The sequence below is a fragment of the Amblyomma americanum genome, chromosome 5 (genome assembly GCF_052857255.1).
Source record: "Amblyomma americanum isolate KBUSLIRL-KWMA chromosome 5, ASM5285725v1, whole genome shotgun sequence".
NCBI lineage: Eukaryota > Metazoa > Arthropoda > Arachnida > Ixodida > Ixodidae > Amblyomma > Amblyomma americanum.
In genome coordinates this window covers 120,537,931-120,552,274 of record NC_135501.1, presented here as the reverse complement: position 1 = coordinate 120,552,274, position 14,344 = coordinate 120,537,931, and the positions used below count along the sequence as shown (strand labels likewise).

At 45.4% G+C, this 14,344-nt stretch overlaps 1 protein-coding gene across 2 annotated transcripts in view; it reads left to right on the top strand.

The window, feature by feature from the left end:
* LOC144132636 (lysosomal aspartic protease-like) overlaps window positions 1-14,344 on the top strand; it is a 47,383-nt gene that overhangs the window by 28,845 nt on the left and 4,194 nt on the right. Inside the window, exons 1-5 of one of the 2 annotated variants that reach the window (XM_077665187.1) lie at window positions 3,806-5,320; window positions 6,188-6,281; window positions 8,183-8,300; window positions 9,898-10,079; window positions 12,346-12,602. In XM_077665187.1, coding sequence (XP_077521313.1) covers window positions 5,262-5,320; window positions 6,188-6,281; window positions 8,183-8,300; window positions 9,898-10,079; window positions 12,346-12,602 — 710 coding nt within the window. In that variant the 5' untranslated portion in view covers window positions 3,806-5,261. Of the gene's footprint in view, window positions 1-3,805; window positions 5,321-6,187; window positions 6,282-8,182; window positions 8,301-9,897; window positions 10,080-12,345; window positions 12,603-14,344 lie in introns of those variants that run through there. The other variant, XM_077665186.1, reaches the window with a different exon arrangement.

The window sequence follows — 14,344 nt, the reverse complement described above, 5'->3', positions numbered from 1 at the left end:
CGGCGGCAGCCAGCATGGTGGAGCAGCCCGGCAGGGTGCTTCCCTGTTATCCGCTTGCATAACCAACAGGCACAAGGTAAAAAAAAAACGTTGTGTGAAAGCGCTGAGGGTGTGTCAGCGCTACAAAATCCTTGATTAAGGCACCTAATTTACTCGTCTCCTGCTGACGTCATCGACCTCTTCTTTGATGACAACGCGACGTTTTCTTAGGGACAGGGCTCCTTATGCTTAGGGAAATAAAGGGGTCATTGACCAAATCGTTGTGTCGGCAGGTGAGTCATTAGCTCTCCCGTTGACAACTTTAATCAGTCTCGTCTGGTAAGCAGACTAGTAATCCTTACCTAGTACGGCCTGAATATATATTTAATGGAATGTAATGTATTTATTGTATATTTAAGTTTACTTTTAATGTTTTTGTGACACATTCCCAAGAATGTTCCAAAATATTACTCGTAGAATACTTGGGAAACATTGATAATGACATATAAGCATACGAAAAAGAATTATAAAATTAACATGAAGTTAGCACAATATGTTCGAAATGCCTTTTTAGCGCAGCTAGTGTCACTTAGGGGCATGCTCTGCATGCGCTTCCCTCCTCTTTTATTTTTGTAAGGCAAAGCTGCTGCGCCTATCCTCCAGGACAGGCGTTTCCTTGAGCAAGGACTCGAATAACTGCAGGACGTTAGGTTAGTGCCTTACTAGCAACATCTACGCCCACACAAACTGGCATTCGCTTTCCGCGCCGACCTGCTCTAAAAAGGAGACAAGTTCTGGTTGGCTAGCGCACTTGGGTCGAGTATTAAGCTGGTTATGTGCAGTGTTGACAGCTACACTGCCAGGCAGGTGCGTCACAGACGATGAACGCACAGCTACTGCAGTAAAACACGTTGCTGGGCAAGCTGGAGCGTGGTTTGTTGAAAACGTAAGGCCGAAATAGGACAGCACAGAGGAACAGACGACGAGAAGATAAAGTACATATGAATACGAGAGACTATGATGAATAGAAGAATCGTCTCTCCCTCTTTGCTGTTTTATTTTTCTACAAACGCACAGCTACCATGGCTAAACCACGCCGGCACTTCCCCGAATTATTCCAGAAGAGTAAGATCACTCCGCATTGTCTACATGTTTTCTCCGTACAGGATCGCTGACTCTTCACGTGTGCATGCAGTGTGAGGATTGTTTACGCCGAGCGGAGGCCAGTGCTTCCGCCGCCAGTGACACTGAAGACAATCGTGTGGCGCTGTGCGAATCACTTTAAGCGCTAGTTGCAATCTTTCAAAGCGGCACTAATTTTGGCCGTGTGACAAAAGTGTTAAAGAATTTATGACCTCGTGCTTGAAATTTTTTTTTTATTACGCTGACGTGCGAAATACGAATTAGTCGCTTGGAACACACTGCAAATTACTGCGCATGAGTGCGATTAGACTTGAGCAAAAAGGTGTCAGGGAATGAAGGTGTGCTGTGTGATGTCAGTGCGCGTTAAAGATCCCCAGGTGGTTGGAATTATTTCGGAGCTTTCCACTACGGCACCTCTTTCTTCCTTTCTTCTTTCGCTTCCTCCCTTATCCCTTTCCTTACGGCGCGGTTTAGGTGTCAAACAATATATGAGGGAGATACTGCGCCATTTTCTTTCCACAAAAAACCAAATATTAATGAAGGTGCACTGCCAGCGGTCATTAAAAACCAGAAGTGGTCTAAAGCAATCTGGAGCCCGAGACAACGGCGTTCCTTACACTCAGCGTAATGTTTCGGGGCGTCACGTCCACTATAGCACTTTGCAGTGGAACGCGGAGAAGGGATCACATCGATGCTAGGTTTCGCCAACATGTGGGGTCCCTCTGGGATGGCTATTCAATGCCAGAGCATTAAATTGCTCATCGGCAACAAAACCCGGCGTCCGCGTTCAGCAGCAGCAGCGCTCCCAAAGATTCCAGATGACGTCTCTGGGCTGTTCGAGAAGAATAAAATGTCTTCCGGAGGTGCGTGGAACTGAACCCTGGGCTTTCATATTGGCAGCTGCACACGCAGTACATAGGCCAGAAATCCGCGTTGCATAGAGAACAAAGGTGAACCTAGTATTTGAATTATCTTACGACTGTATGCTTATGAGTAATCATCATCATAATCTACCTGACTACACCCACTGCAGGGAAAAGGCCTCTCCCGTGTCTCTTAGATTAACTCTCTTCTTTGCAAGCTGGGCAAACCCTATGCCTGCAAACTCCTTAATCTTATCCGCCCACCTAACTTTCTGCCACCCTCTGCTACGCTTGCCTTCTCTGAAAACCCACTCCGTTACCCTCAGAGATCAGCGGTTATCTTGCCTTCGCAGTACATGCCCTGCCAGAGCCCATTTCTTCTTCTTGATTTCGAATAAGATGTCATTAAGACGCGTTTGTCCCCTCACCCACTCTTCCCGCTACCGGTCTCTTGACGTTATACCTATCATTTTCCTTTCCATGGCTCGCTGTGTTGTCCTTAACTTGAGCTAAACTATTTTCGATAGCCTCCACGCTTCTGACCCGTAGGTGAGTACCAGTAATATTAAATCTTCAGAAAGCAAGGAAACAGTTTTGACCATAAATGGGAATGAAAACAATGCTTACGCATTAAAAACACGTACGTGCCCTCCGTAGTTTTTAAATTTATTTGCGCAGAAAGATATAAACGTTGCGTCATATTTTAACTGCATATGTCACCTCGAGACTACACCTTAACCACGTCCGTCGACCCGGGACCTCTCCCCAGAGAGTCGACCGCCAAAGACGGAGCCAGTAAAGACGGAGGCTGTTAAGTGGCACAGGCTATCACTCCCTGTGAAGATAAAAGACGGAGACTAGCAACGACAAAAGCAGGAAGCAAAAAGATTAAACGCATGTCGCTGCAACCGTGCGCACCGAGCCGACGACTGCATGCAGGCAGCTGAACCTGTACAAAATTATACTAGTGATAACTGATGCTAATCTCTTATCTCGCAAACGAATTTTTGTACAGTTATTGAAAACATCTTCCTCACCGTATGATGAGTCTTAGAATACAACGCTTTATTTTTCCTGCAAATCCTGTCGACATTGTAGAATGTTTAAAGTCCCAAAAATCAATATCCTTGTTTTCATTCGCCTAAAGTTTATTTCCTCACCTTATTGTTAAGGCCATACCTTGCTCTTTAATATCAAGCGGAGCATTACCACGCTTTCCTGGCTCTTCAATAACTCGTGAGATTCTGAAAGATATGCATTTGCATAAATCTGTGTTGGCATTAAGGGCTCGGATATAGATTAAGCGGCCTCTTACACCTGTTTTCTTCATTTCCTTATGCACATTTTTATGCCAGGCTGCTGTCAACTAATGAGCAGTCATGCTCTGTTATTCTTGTACTTTGCGCTGTCTTTAACTGCCCCCGTCCTCAACAGCACTGAAAACTCTAACAACAAAACAAAAAACGAATACCATAAATGACAGAAACGAAGTTCCGTTGGTTTCTTGTATCGCAAATTTTTTTTTTCGAAATCACGCACCAAAATTGAAGCTACTCAACTGCTGCAGTTAGCAGATCAGGCGCCTTTTAGACTACTACCCCATGCTCACCAAGGAGATCACACCCTGAACTTTATTCAGTTTTAATGCGTTATCACTACAGTTGTTATCGCAACAAAACCGGTGTCAGGAGTCACGAAATTCGATTATTCGTTTGGAGAGGTGACGTGGCCTGGTGACGTCACTACAACCGCCCACCTTTTCTACGTGGCTACCGGATTTTGAGCAACCACCACATTGCTGCATATGACAATTAAATTAGTGATTGGTCGGGAGAGGTGACCAGACATTGTGACGTCATCACAGAATGTTTACAGGATTTTGAGCAAACCAGTATTTAGAGAGCAGTCTTGATAGAGAATCAAAATTGAAAAAAGCAGCAAACAAGCGATATATCAATTGTCGGCGCCGCCGCAGCATAGCAAATACCTGCTACTCCAGCTGTCAGTCCGAATATGTTGGATGATGGAGAGTAATTGCGAAAATAAAAATAAACTCACGCAAAAACACACGAAATTTGCAACAGGACATGCAACAAATTAGAAAACTGATGCTATTGCATTCCGACCTTAAGGTGACTGAAGCCCCTGCTCTAATAGTTGTTTTTTTCTATTTCTTTTGGCCACTTTATTGTCACGAACGTAAATAACAATAAATAGAAAAGCACCCCCTTTTAGAATAGTGAGCGATGGACGTTCCGCAGATTCAAACAGAGGGAAGGTGATGAAAATTTAAGCTCCAGTGGTAATGTCCTTCCTGCTTAGGAGGTGCGAATATAAGAGCGAAAGCAACTTGGGCTCTTTAACCAATCACTTTGCACGTAGTACTGTGTACGCACACCGGTCACTGAAGCTTAAAATGACGCGAAAAGAGACGTCCAGAAAATAAGTCGGCCGCCATTGTGGGTCATTCACATTCAAAGCGTGCGGTTCTACAACGACAACTGCAGAACGCGTGTTAGTTGACTGCGTTCAAAGTTCTCAGTCCACGACTATTTAATATGGTAACACTGTAGAGGTTGGTTTACATTTTTGATGAGCGGCAAAAGGAGAGGCGCGCGGAAGGCTCTCGGTCTCCCGTAAGCCACGCGGTGTGCATTGGTAACTGATGTCCTACAAGACTATTCATCGAACGAAATGCCTCTATTACTAAAGTACAATGCGCCGAATTCCTTGATGCCTACCTAAATCCTACCATATAGAACATCTTTATTCGAATACGCGGAACACTCTCGTTACAGTTCTTCTAGAGGTCTTTGCCCCTATTCTTAGTAGCCTAAAATCCAGCGTAAGGCACGTATTCATATCTTGTCAGGCAGCTTCTCCTTTGCAACTTCTTGCCTCCGCGCTAGCGAAGGCCAAGGCTTCTCGCCTCTTTCAAGTGGCCAACTGGAATAAACATGCTCACTCGAACGGCTGACCAAATCCTTACTGCCACGTCAGCGCCCCTCGGCAAGTTGGGCGCAAATACGTGTCAGGCACGGCTGCTGCTGTCCTCGCCTGTTTTTTGTTGTGCTCTCGCTTTCCTTGCAACATGGCGCGGGGTTGGCTGGGCCGAGCTCAGAAGCCTGGTCAGCACCGTCGAGATAGCGCTTTGTGCTGCCTCCGAGCGGCCCTTTAAAAGCCCACCGGTGAGCGTCCGAAACGTTGGACGGCCCCCGTATTTTCTGTGGATTGAACAGCATCACGCAGGCTTCGCCCGAGGTTCCGCCAGTCATCATGAAGGTCGTGTGTATTGCGCTGATTGCGCTGTTCGGCGTTGCCGCAGCCAGGATCAGGTGAGAAAGGCGCTGGAGCTTATCACACTAGAAATGTGTCGCTGCTAGCAACTCTCTCTATACCGAAGTCGCCAGAGGGTTACTAGTTTCCGTTGGCAATCTAATTCATGCGAAACGTCGACTTAGAAAATTTCTGTGTGAGTGTCTGTTTTAAAATCTATTACCAAGGTAGGAATGTGCATACTCCGTTAGAAAGAATGTATATCATGGTATAGGCTGGTAATAAGAAAGAGATGAGGAAGGGTGTCGTCTTGGAGTTTGTTGGGCTCCAAAAACCACCCCATATATAATGAACTATTCAACCCACGTGTTTGTGAAGAGAACGGAAATTCATATCCCCTCTTCAGAAGCCCCAAGAACTTAGAACTGCTAATATCCATGACAATAGAAACGCTTCCTCTGCCCTTTTTGAGCCTTCGTCAGTATCAACCTAAAATGACGTGCTATTCTTTTCCAGGAGAAAGACCGTAAAATAGGGACACTTTGCCCGCGGCAACGTTCCAGCCGCATCAGACTGGAAACTGTGTAGTAAATGCATTGAGGCTATGCATTTTCCACCCAAAATCTTAGGCTGCGCTGAATCTTTAAAAGGCTTGCAGCACCAGCATTCTAGTTCCGATAATTTACGACAATACTTCCTCCTGCCTGGGGCGTTCATTATAAAATAAACTAGCTTTGGTTATAGATGTACTTTAGCACTGCGAGGACCTTGATAGAAACGAAGAGAAATCACGCCCCACGTTAAAGACCGTACGTTTCCTCTAGAAATAACCGCCAAAAATAGACGTTTCTTTGCGTACTGGGAAAGTTTGGCTACCCATAGATAACTTTTGTAATGGCTCTGAATTATACTTTTCTTCACAACAGCATTCCGCTGAAGAAAGAGAAGATGGAAAAGATGATTAAAATGTTCCACAGCAGTGAGGAAGACCTTTACACTGCACCCCTCAACTACACGCAGGTAAGATTGGCACTGAAGGGTCTGCAGCTCCTGTTCGCGCTTATGAGAAAGAAAGGCGTAGTTTTTATCTGAATTTTCGAGGCAGTCGCATTTTTCTTCTAGGGATTTCACTGCGCCTAGTACATTAACTCCAGCGCTGCCAATAGCTTTCCGGTCACACCTGCTGACACATAACATACAATGGCTGATAGTAAACTTCCATTACGTGACTAGGCGTCATATCAGGCGGTTTACAAACTAAGAGCGCAATATTGGCGGACATGAAATAAGAACGCGGTTTACGTGTTTGGTGCTTTTTTGGTGGCGGAAAAGAATGGGATGCTGTGCAGTTTCGCGACATTAACGGACGAGGCTCCCTACAGAATATACATGCTTTTGCTGAATTAGGAGGTGGCTGTATACTAGAGATGCCTTAAGAGGGAGATAGTGACCACGTCTCTCTAGTGCGTGTGCAAAGTTTCGTATCTGTGCCATCGGATGCTGCTTTACCCTAAGTTCACGAAACCGAGAGAAACAAACGTCCCTGCAACCTTACCTGACCAAGCGGCGCTCTCGCCGACCACGTGTTACAACGCCAGCAAGCTTAAAATTTCTCCCCGCTTAAGAGAACTCAGCCAACCAGCGCAACATAGAGGGCGTTTCCGCAATGCAGATATATCATTCTCAGCTGAAGCTAGCACTGCTAACCGCATCTGCCATTGCGGAAATGCAATGAGTAGCCCGACTACCATCAGTGCGCCCCGTGCAGATCAATGAAACAGCCACTCAGGCAAACAGCCTGAGCTTCTGGAAGTGGCGAGATCGACTAACTAACCCAATTTGGCTTCCCAAAACTGAGAGTTGTGCTCTTTTGATGCCCCTGTGAATATGGTTGCGTCGTAAGATTGCGGCTGCCCTTTGAAAGGATTCTTCTTTTCATTTGCATGTTCACTGTGCATCCCTTAAACTATTATGGAATGGAGTTCGTCACAGCTACGATTTCTGTTTGAAGAAAACCATTGTCGGCAGCCACCACCTAGAGCAAGTATTTAGCCGATGCCAGTATCGGGAAGCGAATCAGAGACAGGGCATCAATTTACCACTCCTCTGCCAACGAATAAAAACACATTACGTGAAGAAATGCAGAGTGGCTTGGCAACGTTGGGTGCTTGTGGGGCTATGTTATCATTCGAATTCGTAAGCAACATTGATGCATGCATGACAGCGCCTGTCACTAAGTGCATGTGAGAAGGAAATTAAACTTGTTTTTTTTTGGTGGGACGGAGAAAAGCCTTTAAAAAACCTCTTGTGGGAAAGAATAGGTTCATGTCCATTTAAGTCTCGAAGCCAACAGCCCCATGTTGTACTTAGTTAAGATAGCTGCTGTTTATCCCGTATGCGAATACTTTTCAGGTGATATTCGTATGAGGGATAGCCTCAAAGCCATTAAATAATCTCAACAATTTAGATAGGCGCGTGCTGCTTGATATTGGACCGTCTTTTCCAAGAATTGCCAGGAAACAGGGATTGTGTCTAAACCGTGTAATAGAGCTCATACTGCACCCATAACAACAAAAGGTTTCGGAAGGTAACTAGGATTGTTCTCCTAATCTTAATGGGATTTAGAAGCTATGAGGTGCCGCAAGTACTCCACCACATGGAGAAAAAAAAAACGCTGCCTGGTTACTTTCCGTAAAGACAGCGCATCTAAGACCCCCGATAAAAGTTTAAGCTTGCTGCTGGGTCCTATAAGGACCTTCCTCGCGTTTCGCTTCCGCCATAAAAACGTTTTCTAGCTATACATATTCGTAGCCTTTGTTTTATCGATGCACCTACACAACTTAGTTAAGGAAGCATGAAAAGATCAATGCACGCAAAGAGCGCGGCTAAAGAACCATTCATTGCATTCCCGGCCTTTGCAGCTGCAATACTACGGCATCATCACCATCGGCACACCGCCCCAGATCTTCAAGGTCATCTTCGACACCGCCTCCAACCTGACCTGGGTGCCTTCGATTGGCTGCAGTGTGGAACAGTGCGGTCAGTGTGGTTTCTCGGCTGTCACATAGACATATCAGTGCTGCAGCCACGCGATGCTCGTGAGAGGAAGTAACCTTGAAAGGCATTTCGATTAATCAATTGGCTATGAACACTGTTAAGATATATGAGATTGCGTGGCAATAAAGCTTCTCATGAAACCACCTTCAAGTTTTATATTCAGAGGCCCAAAGATGAACAAAGCGATAAAAATCGTGTAGTGCAGGATATCAAACAATTAATGTTTAATTGAAGGACGACCGCCAGAGGATTGAAAGCAGAAAGGTTAAAAGGCGCTTTCTTTAAACTCTTTGTGCTATCAGTTACACTTACCGTGGTAAATCGCTCCTGTGATATAATGGCTGGAAATAAGAGTGAACTACCTGGAAGTATTGCATGCATGGCATTTGCTCACCGGAACCGACCAGCAATGTAGCCGCTGCGGTGGCTCATCGGTTATGGGGCTCGACTTGGCTGCTGATCTGAAAGGCGCGGGTTCAGTCCTGGCTGCGGTGGTTGCATTTCGATGAAGGCGAAATGCTAGAGGGTCGTGTTCTGTGCGATGCTATTGTTAAAAACCCGCATGTGGTCGAAGTTAAACCTCATAAACCAAATCAAAAAATAGCAACCCGATAACTCCGCCGTAACCGGTCCATAAACATTTCACAGTTTGAGCGTCAGATTCGTAAGTTCTAAACTCCAGCGCGACCAGTTCATCCCTAGTTCCGGTGAAAAGCCAGGCCGGCTTTATCAGAACCCATCCCACGTCACTATCCAGAAACGGAGCGATGCGCAATGTGAAAGCGATTAAGCAGATATTAAAATTATTTAGCAAGGGGTCATTACGAAGATAACTGGTAGAAAAAGGACCCGTTAGTGACAAATGCCGCCCGAAACTTGCTGTTTCCAAATTCAACCACGTAACTTATGCGATATAAATCAGGAGGCTGCTTTCCAACTGATATGAGGAAGCGCGTGCCGAAGAAGAGTTGATGGTGCGGGTTACATTCCTCCTGCAAAACAAAAATAGATGCTTTTTAGGAAGATGTTGATGTCTCTATAATAGTAAAATTATTTTCGATATTGCCAGATTTCCCACCCACTACGCCAAATCTTGAGTAAACGGTTCATCACCGGACCGCCGTGTTCTCTTCTGGAAGCAATGGCAGTCTGCATATTGCGTTACAAGGTTGATTAAAAATGATTGAAGAAGTTGCTCTTGAACAATGAGGAGTATGTTAATCAAGCCAGACTTCAGCCACTTTTATAAACGTAAGCGAGACAGATTTGAAGTTTGCCTGAGTCTACTAGGTCTGAAATAGGAAATATAATAACCACACGTTTTTCTGCTAAGCGCAGTGTTATTTTCCTGTGTAGCTCCATATGAAAGCATTTGTGTAAAACTTCACAAACTACAACTGGTTATGACCGTTGCTGCTGGCCTTGGCTGCCGCGTGTACTTCTTTCCGCCCTCTGTGGACAATAGGCAACTATGAATATGAAATTCATACTTGATATGGAATGCTTTACCTGGCGTTCCGATCCCTATAGGAGAGCATTAAAAATATATATTTCACCCTTTTGCGTTCGTCCTACACAGGTGACCGCACCCTGTACGACAACCGGCGCTCCTCGTCCTACATTCCGTACGGAATCTGGGTGGGTGAGGACTACATCGGAGGTGGAAGCATCCTGGGTACTGCTGCTCGCGAGACCATCGACATCGCCGGCATCAACATCACTGACCAGCTCTTTGTCGAGGCCACCGTCATCAGCCCCGAGGTACGCCCGCCTTTGTGTGTTCAGCAAAACGAACGAAATATACTACTTTGTACGGACTGCGTCCGCAGTCAGTAAAACACTCTACTGTGGGTGCATTTGTGATTAAAAATCGCGTGCACTTAACTAGCTCGAAGTGTTTTAGTCCTAGTCATCATTTTCTACCGGTTAGTGGCATATGAGATATTTTGCAGCTAATAATAATAATGAGGTTGTCAGGAGCGAAAGGTTCCAAGGTAATTTTGATTACCTGGGGGCTTTTAACGCACACCAAAATCTATGTTCTCCGAAACTCCAACATCAGATTCTATATGGTGCAACAGTATGCAATTATCCATAAAGAAACCTTGAGTACCAAATCCCGGAGACTGAAGAAGTCTGGCGTGCTTGTTAAAGCGCGAAATTTCCGGGAGTAGAGCAGCTGTGGTAGGCTAAGGACACAGCTAATTAGATGTCGTAGCAGACGCCTTTGTCCTTCAGTGGACATATTAGAGACCCTGATAGCAATTGTATACGCTTAATTTGCTCGGCACAAATTGACTCTGCATCTACATGGACATGTGGAGGTCTTGGCCCTACAGCAAAAGCCGGATTTATCGCTACTGTATCAATAAAGGCGAACATCTCATTGTCCTCATGCCCCTTTAACTGCCTGATGAAAGTGAGAATGGAAATGATGACAGTGATAAATTCTGGGAGACACACACTTGCGATGTGAAATGGATGAAGTGCAATTCCATAGAACAGCGCGTGACACTGAAATTATTTCATTTGGTTACCTTTATTGCGATTGCTTCCCTCTCCTGAGGAACAAAGCCTCAGCATACCCCGTAGATCACGTTCCTGGGCATCGGCCTTTCCTCGGCACGAATGCACAGGGAAAAAAGATTTGGAAAATTAAAAGGCTGCATGCATATCTAATTAAGAAATATATCGAATGAGAGTGACATCATGCGCTTTGTATTTAAGGCACGCAGGAAATAACATCTCGGCGCGGGATCCTAATTGACTCTAGCTCCGCCACTTCTTTGGTGTTTTGTTTACTTGGTCAGTTAACTTATTTAATGGACAGATGAAAAATTAGAGTCAGCCAATACGCTTTTGAGACGAGATACTTGTGACGCAATGTAGTTCATCGTCACTTCGAATTGAAGAAGCAGTTTTGAAATGGTGTTTATGTTGGTTCGAATTTGGAACTAAACTTGTTTGGCAGTATTTACCTTCATAACCGTGTCTCAGCTTTTTGAGGTCGTGTGCTGTTCTCGCGGTGACTCAGCGATGTATATCCAGCGTTTTTTGCATGCTCTTAATATTTGTTTGTTTACTGTCGAGATTTAGGTTACCACTGTTCAACTTGAACTTTCTTAGCGGGTGATTAAACCTCATATAATCGTTTTTTACAGTTTTGTCACATTTGATATCTTTGTTGTATCCCGATTGTATTTTTGCATCTTTATTTTCCCAACACAAGGTTTTTGAGCAGAAAAATTATCAAGGCGTTGCTTTTTAACTTCTGCAATGCGCTTGTTCGGAATAAATAATGAGATCCGAGCAAGTAAGAGCGACATCTTCGCAGAGAGAGTTAGTTCCGTCTGTTGTCTATATTGGATTTGTTCCGCTTTGTAACCGCTGCAGTTTGAGCAAAAAAATGTTCTGCGCCAAGACTAACTAAAAAGGCGCAATTATCGCCATCATAGCTACCAAGAGGCAGATTAAGTCGTGTGCTGAATTAAACTGAGACGGCCTCTGTTTTCCCATCATAACTTGTCTGCCATTTTCTTCACCACCCTATCTCTTTCCTTTGCCTAATCTTTACTCGAAACCCCCCCCCGCCACGCCTTTCGCAACTGCGTCTCTCTACCGTCTGGGTCCTTGGACAACACCTTCATCACAAAGGAAAGCGCTGAAGGCACTCCTGATGTTTTTTAAAGGACTCCGGGTTGATTTGCCGACCATAAGCTTTAATCTTCAAGTGTGCGCTCTCTGTTCCCTTCTCATAGCTGTGGATGGACAGATGAAAAACTGATTTTTTTTGCCTCTCTTTCTTTCCTTTTTTCCACTTTGTTTTCTCTCTCCACTTGTAGGGTAGCCTACTGTGCATCGCCTCGTTAACCTCCCTGCCTTCCCGTAGTTCAGTTTCTCGCTCCCTCTCTGTGTCTTCCCACCAGGGTGATAACCTGCAATCAAAGCAAATTTATCTCCGAAAATAATATCGGTATGAAAGAAACCATCCCGCACCTGTGTACTGAAATGTCACAACAATTTTCAGATCTACAACGGCGTCCCCTTTGACGGACGCGTCGGCCTGAGCATCGAATCCCGCTTCCAGCCCGAGCGCTGGTCCATCTTCGAAAACCTCTTCTGGAAGCACCTGCTCCCTGAGCCCAAGTTCTCCTTCTACCTGCACCCGACCATCAACGGCTCTGACGGCGAGCTGGTGCTCGGCGGCGAGGACAAGTCTCACTACGATGGAGAGCTCACCTACGTGCAGAGCGCCACCGACGAGTGGATCGTCAAGTTCCAGGGGTTAGAATGCGCGGTTTTTTGCCTATCTTTGGAGCCACATAAAAACTACATCTTATCGGCCGTCACCTATGGCGCACAAATTGGACGCTGGTGAAATAGGTTCGACTTATACTGATGATAACGCAGCTACGTATGGAAAAAGAGTATAGATGTAGCGTTAAGCGACAGGGAGCGAGATTAGTGAGTCAGGAAAAAAAACGCGAGTTATTGAGATATAGTGGAAATCAAGAAGATTAAGGAACGGGCAGGGCATGCAAAGCGAAAGCAGGGTGACTGATGGTTTTTAAGGGGGATGGACTGGATCCTAAAAGAAGGCAAACGTAGCAAGGGGTGGCAGAAAGTGAGGTGGGCGGGTGAGTCTGGATGTCGGCGAGGGTAGGATAGCCGCCTCTGGCTCAACACCGGGTTCTTTGGAGTGATATTTGAGAGCATTTTTACTGCAATCAGCGCAGTCAGTATGACCATAGTGACTAGTTAGAAAGTATCTAAGAAGCCACATTCACGCTCTGGGCAACAATCTGACTGGAACCCTGTGGTTTTTCCCACCCATAGCTGTATAAAAGTAGCCGTCTCGGTAGTGGGAATGCCTTGTGATGGAGAAAGTTCTGAATCCAGATCATCGCCAATGAGAATGGAGGGAGTTAGGCCTAGGCTGCATAAGCGTTTCGGTTCTGGCTACGTGCTGTAGGCTGTCTTTGTGCCAAACACTATTATGGGGCAAAATCGACGAAGCTGCACTTATTAGTTCGTAGCTACGGGGAAGAGCAAGAAGCCTGGCTTCACTTTGTTGTGTTTCTGTGTTTTTTCTACATATAGATCTTTCATTACACTGCAGCAAGCAAACCTCTCGCTGTTCTCTTATTTGCAGGGCCCCAATTTTTTAGAAGTGATATACCTCCATTTCACTCTGTACTCAAAGGCGACCACGTCAGTAGTACAGGAGAGAATACCAATTCGCTCTACTGACTCTGATAGGGTTATAAAGAACGTGAATTTCGTATATATTAGATTTCGATTTCAAACCCACGCCATGGTGAAACTTTATACATATGGATTAAAACTATTCGAATACAAGCGAATAAGCTGCAAAGCGCTAAAAGAAAAACCTGGAGGGCAGCTAATCTCCGCCTTTAGGTTCTGATCAGCTAGCTCTAAGCGCTTGATGCCCATATATACGGAATTTTTCAATCCCTACTTTACATTCATTGGTCGCTGGCAGTCCTCATCCGACATTCAGAGCAGAGTTGCCGCGGTTGAAGGGGCTCTGAAACAACTTTAGTGGAGAGCACCTCAACTCGCTCAATCGCTGCATTGTTTTCTTGTGAAAAACGGAGCCAAAAATACCCACAATCACGCGAGAAAGATTCCGAGCTCTTCCCGGCGAGCTTATCATGCTCGCGACCTCTTCCGTCGCTCGCACCAGCGTATCCAAGTTGAGAGGTGAGTAGTGGTTAGAGTCTTTCAGACGTCAGGCAGCTACCATGGCCGCGGTCAATAAGCCTTGTAGCTCTGGTGGGTCAGGAAGCTCCGGCCTCAGAGGTGGAGCTGGGGGAGGAGCGGCGGCCTTACAGCGTTGAAATTGTGAATAGAGGAGGGGGAAAAGCGCAAAGATGCTGAAATTCAAATTTTGACTGCAGATAACTAAGCCTCTACAAAACATGCGAAAGAATTCCTGCTGGACAATATTCGTGAAGCGGCGTGTTTCAACATGCCAGGCATATCGCAGTTTTATTAGATCCCCT